The 16,806-nt window shown below is 36.2% G+C and overlaps 1 protein-coding gene across 3 annotated transcripts in view; it reads right to left on the bottom strand.

The window, feature by feature from the left end:
* The window catches only part of DPYD (dihydropyrimidine dehydrogenase), a 1,007,953-nt gene extending 999,995 nt beyond the window's left edge, over window positions 1–7,958 (bottom strand). For 2 of the 3 annotated variants that reach the window (XM_051993281.1, XM_051993280.1), the window contains exon 1: window positions 7,555–7,941. In XM_051993281.1, the coding sequence (XP_051849241.1) occupies window positions 7,555–7,593 (39 nt within the window). In that variant the 5' untranslated portion in view covers window positions 7,594–7,941. Of the gene's footprint in view, window positions 1–7,554 lie in introns of all 3 variants that reach the window. The other variant, XM_051993282.1, reaches the window with a different exon arrangement.
* Window positions 7,959–16,806: the final 8,848 nt, after the last annotated feature.

Here is a 16,806-nt window from a genome sequence, read left to right as displayed (position 1 = left end):
GTAGTATCAGTGTTTTAAATCTAGAAGAGTCATCTACTTTCACCTCCTCATTTAGCAGATGAAGTACTGAGGTACAGGGAAATTAAATGACTTGCTCAGGATCATACAGGTAATAATCAATGTTCTTTCCATTCTACTATGTTGTGCCTTTCTCTCTATTCCTGTCTTCATTTTATATAAAGGCTCTGATTAGAATTTCAATTTTTATAATTTACTTTTTGTCTTAACTTTTTGTCAGTTTCATCTTGGCAATGTGTCTCTGAGTTTCAGAATAAAAATTCCTGAACTCTGTAATGAGACTTCAAAATTTAATACAAAATCTCTGAGCCAAATTTTACTTACTTCCCCTGAGAAATCTTTTTTTTCTATGATCTTTCAAAAGACAGAATTTTGCTGGTCTTTCTCACTATTTTTTTCCAGTCCAGACTTCTCTCTTCTTCCAGCTATCCTTGTCAAAACCCTCTGCCAGTGAGGCCCCCTAGTGTCTTGCTGCTAGGAGCTATGAAAATATTTATTTTCTACCAATCTCAAAGAGAAGTAAAAGCACCCAATACCTTACACCCTTTGAGATGAGTAGCCAGATCTATATATTAAAATTGGGGTTAAGTAATTCACAACCTTGTAGCTAGATTGTCTTAACAATTTATTGGAACTCCTTTATCTAAATAAACTAATTACAATTACAAAATTTAAGGAAGGTACTATTCTTAGAACAAAACTGCAAACTGAATAATAAGTTAAACAGAAATAAAGTAATCCTATTGCATCATTAAAAAGGAGTCAGAAAATGTGTTTTCAATTTTCTTTGTAATACTCCACAATATCTACAATCACTTTCTTCACACTGTGGACACTTAACAGATATCACTAATAAAAGTCACATAATTTTCCAACAAATTAAAATCATCATTATTCTTTGTTCCTAATAATCATGAACATTTTAAATTAAATAACAAGCATTTTTTAAAAAAATTAATGTATATTGGATGATAGTAGTACAATACCAAGCTATGCTTAGGAGTACAAAGATAAAAAATGTAGTCCAGTCTCCCAAGGAGTTTAACCATTAAACAGTTAATTCTGAGGTTTTTCTTCAAACATTGAAGCTTTGATGTTCATCCAATTAAATAATATAAATATTTATTAAACACCTAATATGAACAGAGAGAACTATGCCATAGACTAAGGAATATCCAAAGTTTGGCTAACACATGGTCCAGATATTGCTGGTGCTCATGGACTTACAGAGAGATACTACACATGCAAAGATAATCAATATATATATATATACATAAACACAAATGTATATATATGGGTCTATGCATATGTGTAGGTATATGTAAATATTCACATATATTCATGTATACAAATTTATGTTTATATATAATCTTTAGAGAGATGGAAAAATAGATTCTATACAAATCTCAGAAATAAGTAAATGGGAATTTTTTAATTTCATCTACTCTTATAAATTCAAAATTCCTATCCATATAAAAAGTAGGCACAGAGAACACCTAATCATTCTCCAGAATTCCACTTACACCTTTAGAAACTGTAAATTTGTCAGATATTATAGTATTTATCTCCCATTGCTTGGGAGAAAAATGATAATATTTAGAGTTAAAATTAACTTTAGAGATCATAAATTCCAATCCAAAATACCACCAAAACTTAAAACTTAATCTCCAAATGAATTAACTATCTTCCTTAATGTACTTGATGCAGACATCAATTGCTTTACATTTATGAATGATTCTTCCTAGCTAAGAAGCCTAGTGGATAGAGTGCTGGGGCTGGAGTCAGAAAGACCTGAGTTCAAATATAATCTCCAACATTTATTTGTTGTGTGACCTTGGACAAGTCACATTATCACTGTTCATTTTCATTTTCTGATCTCTAAAATGGGATAATAATAGCTTCTACCTTTTGACTTCTTAGGACTCTTATAGGTATCAAATAAGATAATATATGTAAAGCACTTAACATAATGACTGTCACAAAGTAGGCACTATATAAATATTAGTTATTATTCATATTGTTGTTATGAATAGTAATAGCCTAGGACCCAAACCTTTAACTTTTGCATTTGTCTCCCTCTCCTTTCTACTTAATTAGTTCTCAAATATTGTCTATGCTATCTCCAATATATCTTTTATATTTATCCCAGTTTCTCCATTCATATCACACCTCTACCTTACATTGAGCTTTCGGCACTGGCCAGACTATTTTAATAGTTTTCTATCTTCTTCCTGCCTCTATTCTTTTCTTCTACAAATTCATTATGCACACAATTATTAAAATAGTATGCAAAATTCACACACACACACTCATACACACACACACACACACACACACACACGAATGTGACTTCTGATCAAAATTCTTCATTGTAACCCTGTGTCTTTAGGACAAAGCATAAATTTTCCAGTCACATATTTAATGCCCTCTACTACATAGCTCCAATCTGCTTTTTATTTTAACCTAATCCCCTTCATGTACTTTATGTTTAAGACAAACTGAACTATTAGCTTTTCCCAATTTAAACCTGCAATCGCTTGCCAGCATAAAAATCAACATCCATGCCTGGAACGTAATCCTCCTCCTTCAAAGCTCAATTAAAATAGCAGTTCCTATATTTCCTCAGAGGACTGCATGCTCATTGAAGGCAAGGGCTATGAAATTTTGGTTTTTTTGTATTTGTAAATGTATGGTTGAATTGACATGATTTGGAATAGTAATAGAATTTAAAAGATGACTTGGTACTTAACAGGAAAAGGGGGGATTGGGGGATATTGCAAGGATTATGAGCACATGCTCTAGACACAGAGGCCAAGAACACCAAACATATGAGAGCTGTATAAAAGAGGCTGGATATGTGGACTGGCATAAGATTACAGATATCCTTAAATACTGATGAATGGAAATTGAACTATACTTAAAGGAGTTTGAAGTTGTTTCAGAAAAGGAGGGAAAATGATTATTCATAGGCGATTATTTTTGAAGTTTCAACTTTAAAACTGATGCATGAGCTTATTGAGATTGGATTTGGAGACACATAGAACATAATAGTAAAGCAAATATGCTGACCTGCTTTTAATATTTTTTGGACCAGATCACTTATTTCATTGCTATGAGAAATCAGAAGCTGAAAAGTCTTCCTTAACTATTGTAGACCATAATCTGCTCTGCAACTGTGTATAGTTTTAAAAGATCCTGGGGCACAGAGGCATTAAGTGATTTATCTAAGATCATACAACCAGTATGTCTTAGAGGCATAATTTGAACATAGGACATTTTAACTCTACATCCAGCTCTTTCTCCACTCTGCCAAGAAGAATCTTCTAATGATCATTTATTTAAAAAAATTTTGTTTCCTGTAAAATATGTTATCACTATTCTGCAGTCCATCTAACTCTTCGTGATCTCATTTGGAGTTTTCTTGGCAAAGATACTGGGAGTGGTTTGTCATTTCCTTCTCCAGCTTATTTTCAAGAAAAGGAAACTGAGGCAAACAGGGTTAAGTGACTTACCCAAGGTCTCACAGCTATTTAAAAAAGGAGGAAAAAAGATTATACATAAGCAATTATTTTTGAAGCGTCAGCTTTGAAACTGATACATGATCTGATTGAGACTGGGCTTGGGGATGCATGGAAGCTCTTCAACTAACAGGAAGCATCTGCTAATGATCATTTTTTTAAGTGTCCAAGGCCAGATTTGTACTCAGCAAGATGAGTCTTTCTAACTCCAAGCATTGCCCTCGATCCACTATGGTGCCACAAAGCTGTTCTGATATTTTGAGGATAGATAATTTTTTCTCTGTTTCATCGTCTACACAATCTTGCAACTTACATGTCATCCTGTGTAATGGGTCAGAACTCTACTTGAAACAAGGATTCTTACAAGGTGCTAACTCAGTGGAATTAATAATACAATGGTTATCTAGTTTAGCATGGTGATTAATCATTCTCTAGTTCAGTACTTAATATAGTTCTAAAAGATTAACACCTATTCTACAAGATTCATACCAATGATAATGTAATATCATATATTATGTCCCAGCATATAAGCTGGGACAAACTCAGCCAGATTCATTCACTCCATCTCACATCACCGTGGTGGCAGGCCTGCCCTCCTGCATTTCCTCCACTAAGACCAAGCTAACCTGGGCCCCAGGCAAGGAAACAATACAGAATTTGGACTTTATCCCTGGTTATTCTCCTGGTGATTACTCTGCTGAAAGAAAGGCTGGTCCAGAGATCTCCAGAAAACCAACCAGAACACTACAATCCTGAGTGCCTCAGTGTCTCTCATACCAACCCACATATCCAATATTGTGCCAAATCTTGTTTATTTAACCCTTCACAACATTTCTCATTTATGCTACCTTGTCTTTTCTGACATTTCCATCCCCATCATCTCAAGCCTGAACTGTTGTAAAAGCCTGCTAGTTGGTTTTTTGTGTCAAATTTTTTCATACTACAATTAATCCTCCAATTTAATCTTCTAAATGTGAAGTTTTGACTATGTCACACATATTCCTCTCTACTCAATAAATTCTAGACCCTATTATATCTAGGGTCAAATAAAAAATTGATTTCTCCTTCACAACAAGGACTTCTATCTTTCTAGCTTTCCTACGTACCTTATGCCCTTCTTCCCCCAAACTCTTGCATTCCATGACACTGACTTTCTTGGTGTTCCTGGAACAAGACACTCCATCTTAGAGCTTTAGCTAATCACCTATACTCAAAAAGCTCTTCCTCATCATCTCTACCTTCTGGCCATCTTCAAGTTCCAAGTAAAATGCTATTTTCCTCAGAATGTTTTCTCAACCCCTTCACTCCATAGATTATTTCCTGTTTATCCTGTATATAGCTTGTTAGTATATAGTTACTTTCATGTTGCTTCCCCATTATACTGTAAATTCTTAGAGAGCAGGGAGCCTTTCTTTTTCTATATTCAAGGCTTAGCACAGTGCCTGGCACATAGTAAGAGCTGAATAAATACTTATTGATTGACTCATTATCTGGATAAAAGCTTAATAAGTGACTATTGAATGGAGCTGAAAAATAACTATTGGACTGGCTTCTATTACCATCATACTTAATAAGTTATGGCATAGTTAGAACAAAATCAGATAAAGCTAGTTACATTTGTTTCACTGGCATCTTTCTCCTCAATGAAATAAAGTAATTGCACTTAGAAAATGGAAGAAGAGAAAGAAGAGGAGAAAAAGGAGGAGAGGAAAGAGAAGAAGGAGAAGTAGAAGAAAAGGAAGGGGGATGGAGGAAAGAAGGGAGGGAGGGAGGGAAGGAGGATAAGTAGGAAGAAGAAAGGAAGAAGAAAAAAGAAAGAGAAAAGGCAAGAAAGAATAAAAGAAAAGAAGGGAGAAAACAAGAAAGAAAAATAAGAAGTAAGAAAAGAGAAGGAAGGAAGGAGAAGAAAGGAAGGAAGGAGGGAAGGAAAAAAGGAAGAAGAAGAAAAAAAAGAAAGAAAAAGAAAAAAGGCAAGAAAGAAGAAAATGAAAAAAGAAAGAATAAAAGAAATAAAGAAAAAGAAAGACAAAAAGAAAGAGAAGAAAGACAGATCAAAAGGAAGAAAACAAGAAAGAATTTAGGGAAGGAAGGAAAGAAGGAAGATAGAAGGGAAGGAAGGAAGAAAAAGAGAAGAAAAGAAGGGAAAAAGAGAAAAAGAAAAGATAAGAAAGAAAAAGGAAATGAAGAAAAAAGAAAAAAGGAAAGACAAAAAGAGAAGACAAGAAAGACTAAAAGGAAGGAGGAAAGAGAGAGGAGAGAGAGAAAGAGAAGAAAGAAGAAAAAAGAAAGAAAGAAAGAAAGAAAGAAAGAAAGAAAGAAAGAAAGAAAGAAAGAAAGAAAGAAAGAAAGAAAGAAAGAAGAAAAAAAGAGAGAGAGAGAGAAAGAAAGAAAGGAAGGAAGGAAGAAAAAGAGAAGAAAGAAAGAAAGAAAGAAAGAAAGAGAGGAAGAAAAATAAAATTAACTAGAATATCATGATATTTACTCTGGAATAAAATCTCTCTTCCCCTATGACAATGAACTCTGAAGCAGGTGAGTGATAGGAATGTATTTCCCACAAGCTTTCCAAAATAAATTATAAAAATAGTTGAATTTACTGATTAGTAAAATGTAGGGAAATAAGAATTGAAATCACAAGTTCTAGTCCTTGAAAGAAAAAGTCAAATAATGAAAAAAAAGATTTGAGTCTCCCCCCTTCCCCTCCATAAGATTTAGCATTGAATCCAATACAGAGAATATCAAGAAATGAGGTTTCTACAGAATGCAATTGTGAAGTAAATAAATTTTACTTTAGTAGGAGTGTCTGGCTGCAATAATCCCAATCAACACACTGGAGAGATTTGAAGTTTCCCTCAAATGCAAGACAAGATACAAGTAAGAGAATTCAACTGTACGGAAAACAGGTGGTTTAAGAAGTTCTGAGCTGTTTTACATTAAGTACAGAAAACTATGCTATTGAAGTGACAAAAGGAGTTTTGTTTTGCTAGTTCTGATAGATGAAGAGGAAGGGAAGAATGGAGGTCATAACATCTCCCTCCCTCAGGGTAGTAATATTAGAAATCTTAAAAAATCGGTTTGTTCCGATCCCTAGACGCCAACACTATGAAAGGGAGTCAATCAAGTCTTGAATTATCACTATTTGAGATTAAAAGAGGGTCCTCTTACATCGGCGAGTATAGCTAATAGAAAATGACTACTTCAGTACAGTACATTATCTATATTACATTTATAAAAACGTGGATTGGAAGGAGAAAGGAAGGAGGAAGGGTAGTGGGAGATGGCTAGATTTGCCTATGCCCCTCCTTACTGCAGTGTATTCTCCAAATCCTTAATTTTTTCACTCACTTCTTTCCTAAGTGACATTATTCAATAGAACCAATCCAACCTCTCCCTTTTATCCTCTCTCTGGTCCATCCCCCCCTTTCCAAAGTGCATGAAGGGCACGGGGAAGCAGCTCAGCTGCCAGTTCCAGGTCCCCAGGAAAGTGTGCCTCCACAATTTCTGGAGTCCCAAGAGGTGGCTGGCTTCTCCCTCCTCCTCAGCTCCCTTGTTCTCTCTGCCCACGTCCCCTCCCCTTTTCCTGAGTTTGTCACACATCGTGGACAGGACCACAGTTCTTGGTTCCTCGAACAACAAAGAATCAAGTACCAAGCAAATGAGAGCTCCCACACAGCCCAGCTCGGTCTTGAACTTTCCTCTCTCTAACTGCCCGGGTCAGTGCCCATGCCAGCTTCCCCTCTTCGATTTAGCTAACGCAATACCCCCCAGATTTGCTGCTGAGTCAAAGTTTTCCGCATCTCTACTACTTGGCTCAAGCTTGCTCTCTGTCTCTGTCAGTCTTTTTCTTGTCTCTATTTCCCTGTTTCTGTGAGGCTCGCGTTTTAATACACGTACACACATACACAGAGACACACACACAAGTACACACACATTCACGTACACACACGCCCCCCAGCTAGTGCCTCGTTCCCATTTCCATTGGAGGGGAACCTCCATCCTCGAGGGAGCACGCTGTATGTACCTCTATGTCCACGGGATCCTTGCTCAGAACTGGAGCCATGGCAGTCGCTCAGAGACAGTCCTCCCCCTCCCTTCGGTCCTTGTTCACCCCTCCTGGAAAGCAGCGGCGTCTTCGCCTCGGAAAAGCAAGTGGCAGAAAAACAGCGAGGGCAGGGGAAGGAGGCGGGGGCGGAGCGGCAGCCCTAATTGCGACGCCCCCCGTGGGCGGTGCTGCCTGCCGGAGCTTCCTCGTTCCGCGGTTCCCTAGCTGGCTCGCTGGCTCGTCCCTAGCTCTCTCCTCTCTCCCAGAGAGGAGCAATCTCGCAGCAGCTGGGGTGCTCTCCGTGGTCTGAATAACACGAGGAATTGGGAGAGAGGTCAGCCAGCTCCTTCCTCGCTCCCCGTTGCCTACCCGAAGTCAGCTGGACGCGCTGCAACCAGAGACCGCCCTCAGATTGTTTGCCTTCTGGCTGACTGGCTGGAACCCTGGGAGGGAAATACTGCACCCGAGAGTAGCCGAGCTGGGAGGGAAAGTGTTTGCTTGAGAGCTGCGGAAGGCAGAAGTAAGTGGGCGGTGGCAGCCAGGTACTGAGGGTTCCCGAGCCCTCCAGGAACTCTCATGTTTTTAAGTAACAGCGTTTGCCATCTTTCCTCTTTCTGACTGAAATCACGGGTCACACCAAGGGCTCATAATCCTTAACGCCTTCAGTCATTCCTCAAAATAAAGAAGTAGGTATTTATTCTTACTTTAATTAAGCAAATATTTGCAGGGCGACTGTGATGTGCAAGACATTTTCTTCTAAGGCAGTTGTAGTGCAATAGAAAAAATACCTGTTCAGGGATCTAAGGACACGTGTTCTACTCATGGTTCTCAAGCTTGCTAGTACTGTAACTCTGGGCAAGTTATTTAGCTTTCTCAGACTCATCAACCATGTACCAGGCACTGGGGTAGGTCCCGGGAATATCGAGATATCAAACAATCCCTGACTTCGAGGTGCTTACATTCTTTGAAGGAGGAAAACTATATGTGACTCTTTCCAGGGATCTTACTCTGCACTAATAGGACCCAAGGTTTAATCCTAAAAGTCCTTAATAAGCAGAGGAGCTCAAGATTTTCTTTCCTCTCTAAATCACTTTGCTACCATTTGCAAATAGAATCCCAGAAGTACAAAAAAAAAAAAATTCTAAAGTAAAACTTGGGCTGTATCTAACTAAGGCTTCCATTAACATATCAATGAGACTTCAAGAACAGCATTCATTATAGGTACCTAGCATGACAGGTCCTTAATTCCTTCATAACAAAAACATCTAAAATACATAAAATATTTAAGCAAAAATTAACACACACCTAAAATATAAAGCAATAACCCATCACCATCATTATTATACTGTCTCCGTCTCCGAAAGAGAAAGGAGCTTTGCGGACTGATTAAGAGATACTTTGGAGTATAAGGTATTCAATGAGGACCATCACCTCAGAGTGAGGGTTTGCAGAGCTTTTTCCAAGGTTGCTCATCCACCTTTAGTGTCCACCTTTTCATTCAACTCTTACTTGTGGCTCCAAGAAGCCACACTTCTTGTATGTACAATAGCCACACTTTAGTAAAATCACCTTGGCAGGCCGGCCAAGCCATGCTGAGAATAACTAACAGGCTTCAAACTAATTGGTGATTCAGGGGGATGGATATTTATCCCAAGATGAGAATGATTTGCTCCAACAGCCATGAAGATGGCTGAGGGAGGCACTGTGAAGCACTGAGAGCTTGATTAGACACCATCCCAGGCCATCACTTTTGTCTGGACACCGGACTTCAGTGAGTCAGGAAGAGAGGGTGAGGTCTACCTCACTTAAATCTAATTCATGTACAAGTCAAGACATCACCCCTGTTATCATTGGTTCTCTTTGAAAAAGAATGATGAACAACATCAAGAGAAAATTCACTTTCATCTCAGGCTACTTTGCCTTGTTAGAACATACAGTACTGATCTCTTTGTCATATCATTGCTCTTTAAATCCTTGTTTTTCTGTATAATCTTGTATGTCGTCATCTTTTCCTCTAAGAAGCAATGTTGTTGCAGGAAGCAACCCCTACTGGGAAGAATAGACCTCAAACTCAAAAGATATCCATCAAGTATGAAAATATCCATCTCTTAACAGCTTTGTTTAGCAACTTATGCTCAGAAATAAATACAAAGCTAAAGAATCATCCAGGTATTTGTTTGAATTTCAATTCCAGGCTTGCCTGGAATAGAGCTTGTTTCCACTGATGTCCTCAAAACTGTTATTTTCCTTTCCCAATCTGCTAGGATTCCAAGGGAGAATTGGTAGGGACCTAACATGCTCAACTGAATAGAAAAAGGCTGAAGAGGTTATTCAACTTCTACTTCGACCTAACACTATAACAAATCATCTTCTATTTCCCCTTCAATTATGAGAATCAAAAGATCAGTTGTGAGACATTGGCTAATACATAACCTTTAGCAAGGTACATCCAGAATGTATAACCGACTCTTTGAGAAATTCTATACTCATATGTACAGAATAAATGCAAAAGAGATGCAATTTGATAGCTTTGGAGAACTGAGAAAGGTTTCATGTAAAAAGTGATGTGAAAGATTGGTCTTGAAGAATACTAGAAATTTGAAGAAGCAGAGTGGAATTAGGAGCATATTTAAGGAATGAATTGGGGGGAGAGAGAGAAAAGGAAACAGACAGACAGACAGGCAGAGAGGGAGACAGAAAGAGACAGAGAGAGAGCAGATGTATGTACCTCTACAGAGAGAGACAAGAGACAGAGCAGTATCACAAAAGTCCAGAGAGAAGAGCATATCAAGAAGAAAGAGAGAGAAATATGATGCAGATCAGGTAGAAAAAAAAGATGACTGGAAAGATGGTGGTGCATTTTAAAACATATTATTCCTTTGACTTCTCTAGTTTCTTTTGGATGAGTACAGACCAGATTTGTCTTATTCAAATTGTTGAGCATGGCAAGGAGAAAGCACATCTCTTCCTCTGCGAACAAAGTAAAGGGAAAGATAGTAAAGCAAGATGTGGGAATAATAGGATGTTAGATGAGTATGAAGAGAGAAGAGAGAACTCTTGGTGAATCACCTCAACTTTTTTTCTTGTTTCATTTAAAACTTATATAGAAAATAGAAAGAAAAATAGGGGGAAAACAGAAACAAATTGTCATTCACACAGAACATATAAGAGGATTCAAAATTTGTCACAATTAATTTCCATTTTAGGAAAGTACATATAATAATATTATATGCAGAACTCTCCAGCTTTGTTTTCTTGTAGTTTTTCTTTTGTTCTCTACTGTACACTTTTTTTCTTAATTCTTATGGAGGTGTATGTTATGGAAATGGAGCAGAATGGGCAATTGTTAGGTTTTTGAGTATTTATTTGTATGTTTTAGTTCCCTCGTGTGAAATTAGGAGACAGGGAGAAGAAAAACATTGTGAAATAAAAATGAAATTATTGATGAAGGATGAAAAATGTCCTGGGAGTTGGTAGATAATACCCATCCAGATTTGGATTGAATGATAATCTTAGTTTATGTGAAACACAAAGAAAGAGAAGTACTTTAGTTTAGGTAGTAGATGGACAGTATCCTAAAGAGCAAAGAGTATTCCAATTCCTTACCCCATCCAGTAGTTGGGGGACTATGAGACAAAATATAACCAGTACTCTAAAGGTTACTGAGGAAGCAGAGAGTCATGTTTTAGTGAGTTGCAGAAGATGGAACAAGTGAGAAAAGAAGAAGTTTAAAACAAATTAACATGTGTTAATTTTAGAGCTGGCATCCCAAAGGGCCCAGTAGAATAATCAAGTAGAATAAGAAATTGTCAAAAAAAAGAGAAGTTCTGGCAAAGTGTATAGTGTGAGGGGGTAGCCAGAAAAAGATGACTACAGAAGAAAATCTACAACCAGGAGTTCATAATCAATGAAATGGGTCATATAAAAGGGAAAGAATTATACTAACTATTGATTAGTGAGTCAAAGTAAAAAGTATCAGTGCTTAGAAAGAAGTCTGAGGAAGGACTAAGATTTTCTCTTGAAATTTAATCTTTTGGCAGATAGTAATATTGTGTTTTAGGAGAGGCACACTTAAAAGTACGCAGGAACACATAGAAGTATAGGAGTTAAGTTAGGAAGTGGAAATATCTTGTTTGTTCAGATTTAAGGCCTAATATCGTCCATCTGAATATTACAATAGTCTTTTAATTGGTTCCCTTGCCTCAAATATCTCCAATTCATCCTCAGAGCTACCAAAGTGATTCTCCCCAAGTGTAGATATGACTATATCATTTCTTCTCCTCAGCAAACATTAATAGCTCCTAATTACCTACAGGTTCAATTATAAAATCTATTATTTGGTATTTGAAATGCTTCACAGTTTGACTATATTCCTGTCTTTCTAATATTCTTACATTCCAGGCCTCTCCTCACCCACTGTGAACCCATCATACTATTATACTTCCTATTTCTTGCATATAACATACAACTCCTCTTCATATCATTGGACTAGCTGTTTATTAATGCCAGAAATGATCTCCCTCTCAAACTTTTGGAATCCTTGATTTCTTTTAAGATTTTATTCAAGTATTACATCCTCCAGAAAAACTTTAGTGTTCCCCTCAGCTATTATTGGTATCCCCACTAATGTTATCTTCATCTAATTTGCCTTTTTCTTGCTATGATTGATATAGTATTATCCTAACTAAAATGTAAACTCCTTGAGGTCAAGGATTTATTGACTTAAAAAATATTCCCCTTAGCACAGTTTAGCAAGTAGCAAGTGTTTAATAAATACTTGTTGATTCCATCCTGATGGACAATAACACTTTAAAATATGAAAATGTGCATAAAAATGCACACTTAACAACATTGTCTAATCTTTTGTGGCAATTTTCTTGCACTGTTAGGTACATTATATAGTATTACAGAGCTACCATCTTTCTGTTCTCATGCTTCCAATTCCCATTCCTCCTTTCCAAACTGCTTTTGACATTTATTGATTCTTTCAACTGTCTAACCCATTCTTCCACACCAATTTTTTAAATCATACTTTGACATTCTTCCTTTTTGAACATAATAATCATACATTGTGATAATATTTGTAACACCTATCACTAACATATGTTCCCAAATTGGATTTTTTTGAAGTAGGATCATATCCCTACAATCGCCTATTTATTTTTCCCATCTTTTAAAACTAGAAGTCTATATATAATTTACTTCCTGCATCTTTAATTATCATTTCCACAGCCTTTAACAAATAGCTTATTGATGGTATATATAAATAGTTCGGTATGTCCAGGTAACAGAATCAAACTAACTTGGTGGAAGTTAGCTCACATAATCCTCAAATAATTTTTGTTGAAAAAGTGCTATGAACTCATGAACACACCTCCATATGTAGGATTTAGCTCTCTGAGAAACATATAAACATGTCTAAGATTAAAATTTTGCTATGTAAGCTATGCCTTCCCACCAAACTTCTACAATGCTGTTAATAATATCAACATTCTCTCCAGTAATCTATGTTCCAAACTTCAGGGCCATCTTTGATTCTTCTATCTTACTCCATGTATCTAATATTAACATAATCTCCAGTAATCCATGTTCCAAACTTCAGGGTCATCTTTGAGTCTTTTGTCTTACTCCATGTAGCCAGTCATTTGTGAATTCAAGTCAACAAACATTTTCTTATCACATACTACGATCCAGGCACAGTACAAAGTGCTGAGGACATGAAGATAAACTTTAAAAGTCTATATTCTCTACCTCTTAAAAGTTTAATGAATAAGAAAATTGTGCACAAATAAAAAATATACATAATAACATGGGAAAAAATAAACACACAAAGGGTACTAGCCTTAAGGAAATAGGCAAAGGCTAATTGTAGAAAATTGAATTTATTCCTGGGAATGATAGGAAAGTGCCTGGAGTTTACTGAATAGGAGAGTGACACAGTTGAATTCCTATTGTTTTGATTTTGATAATATCTCCCCATTCCACCACCTTCTTTTTCTCTCCAATGCCACCATTCTAGGTTATCCTCATTCCATTTCACCAATTCCAAAGTGTCTAAATTGTCTCCATAACTTCATTATCCCTAGTATAATCTGCCAAAGCTATATTAGAATAATGATTTAAGTGTAAGTAGAAAAGTTCAGAGGTTAATCTCTTTGTTATTCTAGTTGTTAACTAGATTTCAACAAGACAAACTAGAAATAAAGTGATCTCCAAATCAAACAAACTAAAAAACCCCCAATAAAGCCAGAATCCAGGAACTTTCCAAGTATTGTTACATAGCCTTTAAAGCTGATGCCAACATTAACTGAGTCAATAATTCAGCTGATAAGGAACCAACACATTTGGTGCATAGAATAATATAATTTGAACCACGAAATAAACGTGACTTACCCAATTTCAGTGTATCAGCTTTTATGTTAATTTTTTATCTTGTATCTCTACATATATATTCTAGATGTTACAGAATACAAACAATATTTTTGCCTAAGTTATTTTCCTGATGCCCACCAACTTCATATGAGCCTTTAAGATCTTCAAAAAGAGGACTCTAACATACCTTTTCAACCTTTTAATAAATTCTTCTACTTTAAATCTGTTGTCCAAGAAATTGGGGTTACTTGTCTCTAGAACTGTCCCTACCCTTTTCCAACTATGTTATCCCTCATGCTATCCTTAACTCCTAAAATGCACTCCTTATTGAATTTTTTCTCCTTTTAGCAAGACTAAGATCATAAACATATACTTCTTTTAAGCATATCCCACAAGTCTGATTAATTAAAGACTTTGGGGTTTAGAAGTAGTGTGTTTTCAAATACTAAAAACTTCTTAAGTGTCTACCATGAGCCAGTCACTGTGCTAGATGCTAGGAATAAAAAGAGAAAAACAAAATTGCCCCCATGTATATATTTTTTCATTTAAAAAATTTACTTTTTATTAAAATATGAATTAAAAAACAAAAAGCAGAAAAGAAGATAAAATGAAATAAAATAAAATAGAAAATTGTCATATGCTAGCAGAACATTTGAGAGGATTCAAAATATATAACAATAAATTACCAGTTCAATATAAAAGTAGAAGAAATTAAGTGCATGAGTATTCATCTTTTCTTTACTTCCTTGTAGGTTGTTCTTTTGTTCACTGCTGTGTAGATTTTTTACTTTATTCTTCTTTCCACCTTTTTACCCCCCAATATACCCAAAAAGGTTATATATAGTTAAGGAAGGACATATTTGTGTATACATATGTGGATACACACACACACACACACACACACACACACATACACACATCCCATATATACACACACATATCTTTCCTATCCCTACTATTTTTATTCTGCTTCTTATCCTACCTTGCTATTACTTAACTGCTCTGTACATATAGATACCTTCTTTGTCTTTTCCCACTACTCTTTGCTTCCCCCTCTGCCCATGCCCTTGTCTTTAAAGATTTTGAAGGGTGCTGTATCCTTCATGGTATATATATACTATTCAACCCATTCCTGATGTGCATAGGTCTTCAGAACTATGAATGTTCTTTCTCTTTCCAATTCCTCTGTGTTTTCCACAAAGTATCTCTTTGAAGTGGTGATTGGTGGAATTGGTCTATTTTTATTTTCTTCTCATGTTCTATCACTTCAGGGCAATTTTCTTAGATTATTTTTTACATTGTTGTGTGAAGGTTTTGGGGTTTGTTTTTATTTTTATTTTGTTTTTGGTTACAGCTTTCAGGTAGTCCAATTATTCTTATATTTTCTCTTCTTGACCAGTTGACCTGGAGAGATCTGTTCTATTTTTTCATTCTTTTGTTTTCTGTTTTTTTTTTTCTTGGTCTCTTGTAGCTTCACTGTCTTCCCCTTATTCAATTCTAATTTTCAAAGAGTTATTTTCATCTTTAAGATTCTGTATCTCACTTTCTAGTTGGTTACTTTTTTCATAATTTTCTTGTTTTTCTTGTTTTTTTTTTTTTTCCTTCAATGTTAAATCCTTTTTTTGAATTTCTCTATTAATTCTCTCTGGTCAGAGAGCCATTTAACATTATTCTTTGGGATAGAAGAGGCTTTTTTATTTCAATATCCTCCTCTGAAGATGAACCCCAGTCTTCCCTGTTCCCATGGTAAGTTTCTATAGTTGAGTTTTTTCTTCTTTGCCAGTTCTTTTTTTTTTTTTTTTTTTAATGAGAAGTTAATGGTGTAAGCTTTAATTGTGAGGTTGGAGGATGATGTCTCTAGCTTCACTTACCTTCTGACTTGGTACTCTAAACCAAAAGTTCCCTCCCTCCTACAAGTGCCCACAGCCAGCAGTGTCCCTGCCCTACTGCCTTAGCAGTCACCAGGTATTCTGGTTCCTTCTCATCCAAGGCTCTGTCCCTACAGCACAGCCGGATCTGCCAGCTGAAGTTCACTCAGGTCTTGGACTCCACATGCTGTAGGGAGGGTAAAAGTTTCTGAGGTTTCTGGAGAGATTCCGTACAATCTAGCTTGCCTCGGCATCCCCACTTGCTGTTTCTGAGGAGCTATCCTGTAGATATTTGCACTTCACACAGATTAATCCCTAGCCTGGAGGAGGTTTTCTTTCCTTTTTCTCCTGCTGTCTCAGGAGGACTTCTGTTCTGCCCCATGTCTTTTCGATTTTTCACCAGTCTGTGTTTACCCTGAGAAGCAAATCTGTTCTATTTGTGGGGGAAATCTGAAGAACATGAAATTTACTGATCTACTCCACCATCTTCCCAGAATTTCTTCTTCCCTCATGTATATTTAAGGCACCTATACTGTTTTGGGGAGAAATAACTTATATGGGAATTCACAATACATGGACATAATTTTGAAGGCATAGAACCTAAATGACTGTAGGAATCTGCTTACAACCAACAGCATACATTCTCCCAACTGTTTCTTTTCAAATAGGTGAGGAGATATATATATGGAAAAATTGAAATACAAATTGATCATGTAGAAAAATTATAACTCAAACCATTCTGTAAATCAAAGGAGGAATTAGATAATGACTTTGATTAAGAACTTAGCTCTCATAAATTCTAATAGTACTTCATACCAGAAGAGGGATAAATAAGACTAGAGAGAACAAATATGTTTGCATATGTGTATGTACATACATGCACAACATTGGAAACAAAAGTAGAGCCTGCAATTTGCATTGTAAGCATCATCCAGAAGATAAGATAAAGCAAGAAATACTTTTTTGATCATTCTTATTGGGTTACTTGTTG

Source organism: Antechinus flavipes, chromosome 4 (assembly GCF_016432865.1).
Source record: "Antechinus flavipes isolate AdamAnt ecotype Samford, QLD, Australia chromosome 4, AdamAnt_v2, whole genome shotgun sequence".
Classification (NCBI taxonomy): Eukaryota; Metazoa; Chordata; class Mammalia; order Dasyuromorphia; family Dasyuridae; genus Antechinus; species Antechinus flavipes.
Note: the sequence above shows the minus strand (reverse complement) of the source record. Positions and strands in the feature narration are given on the sequence as shown.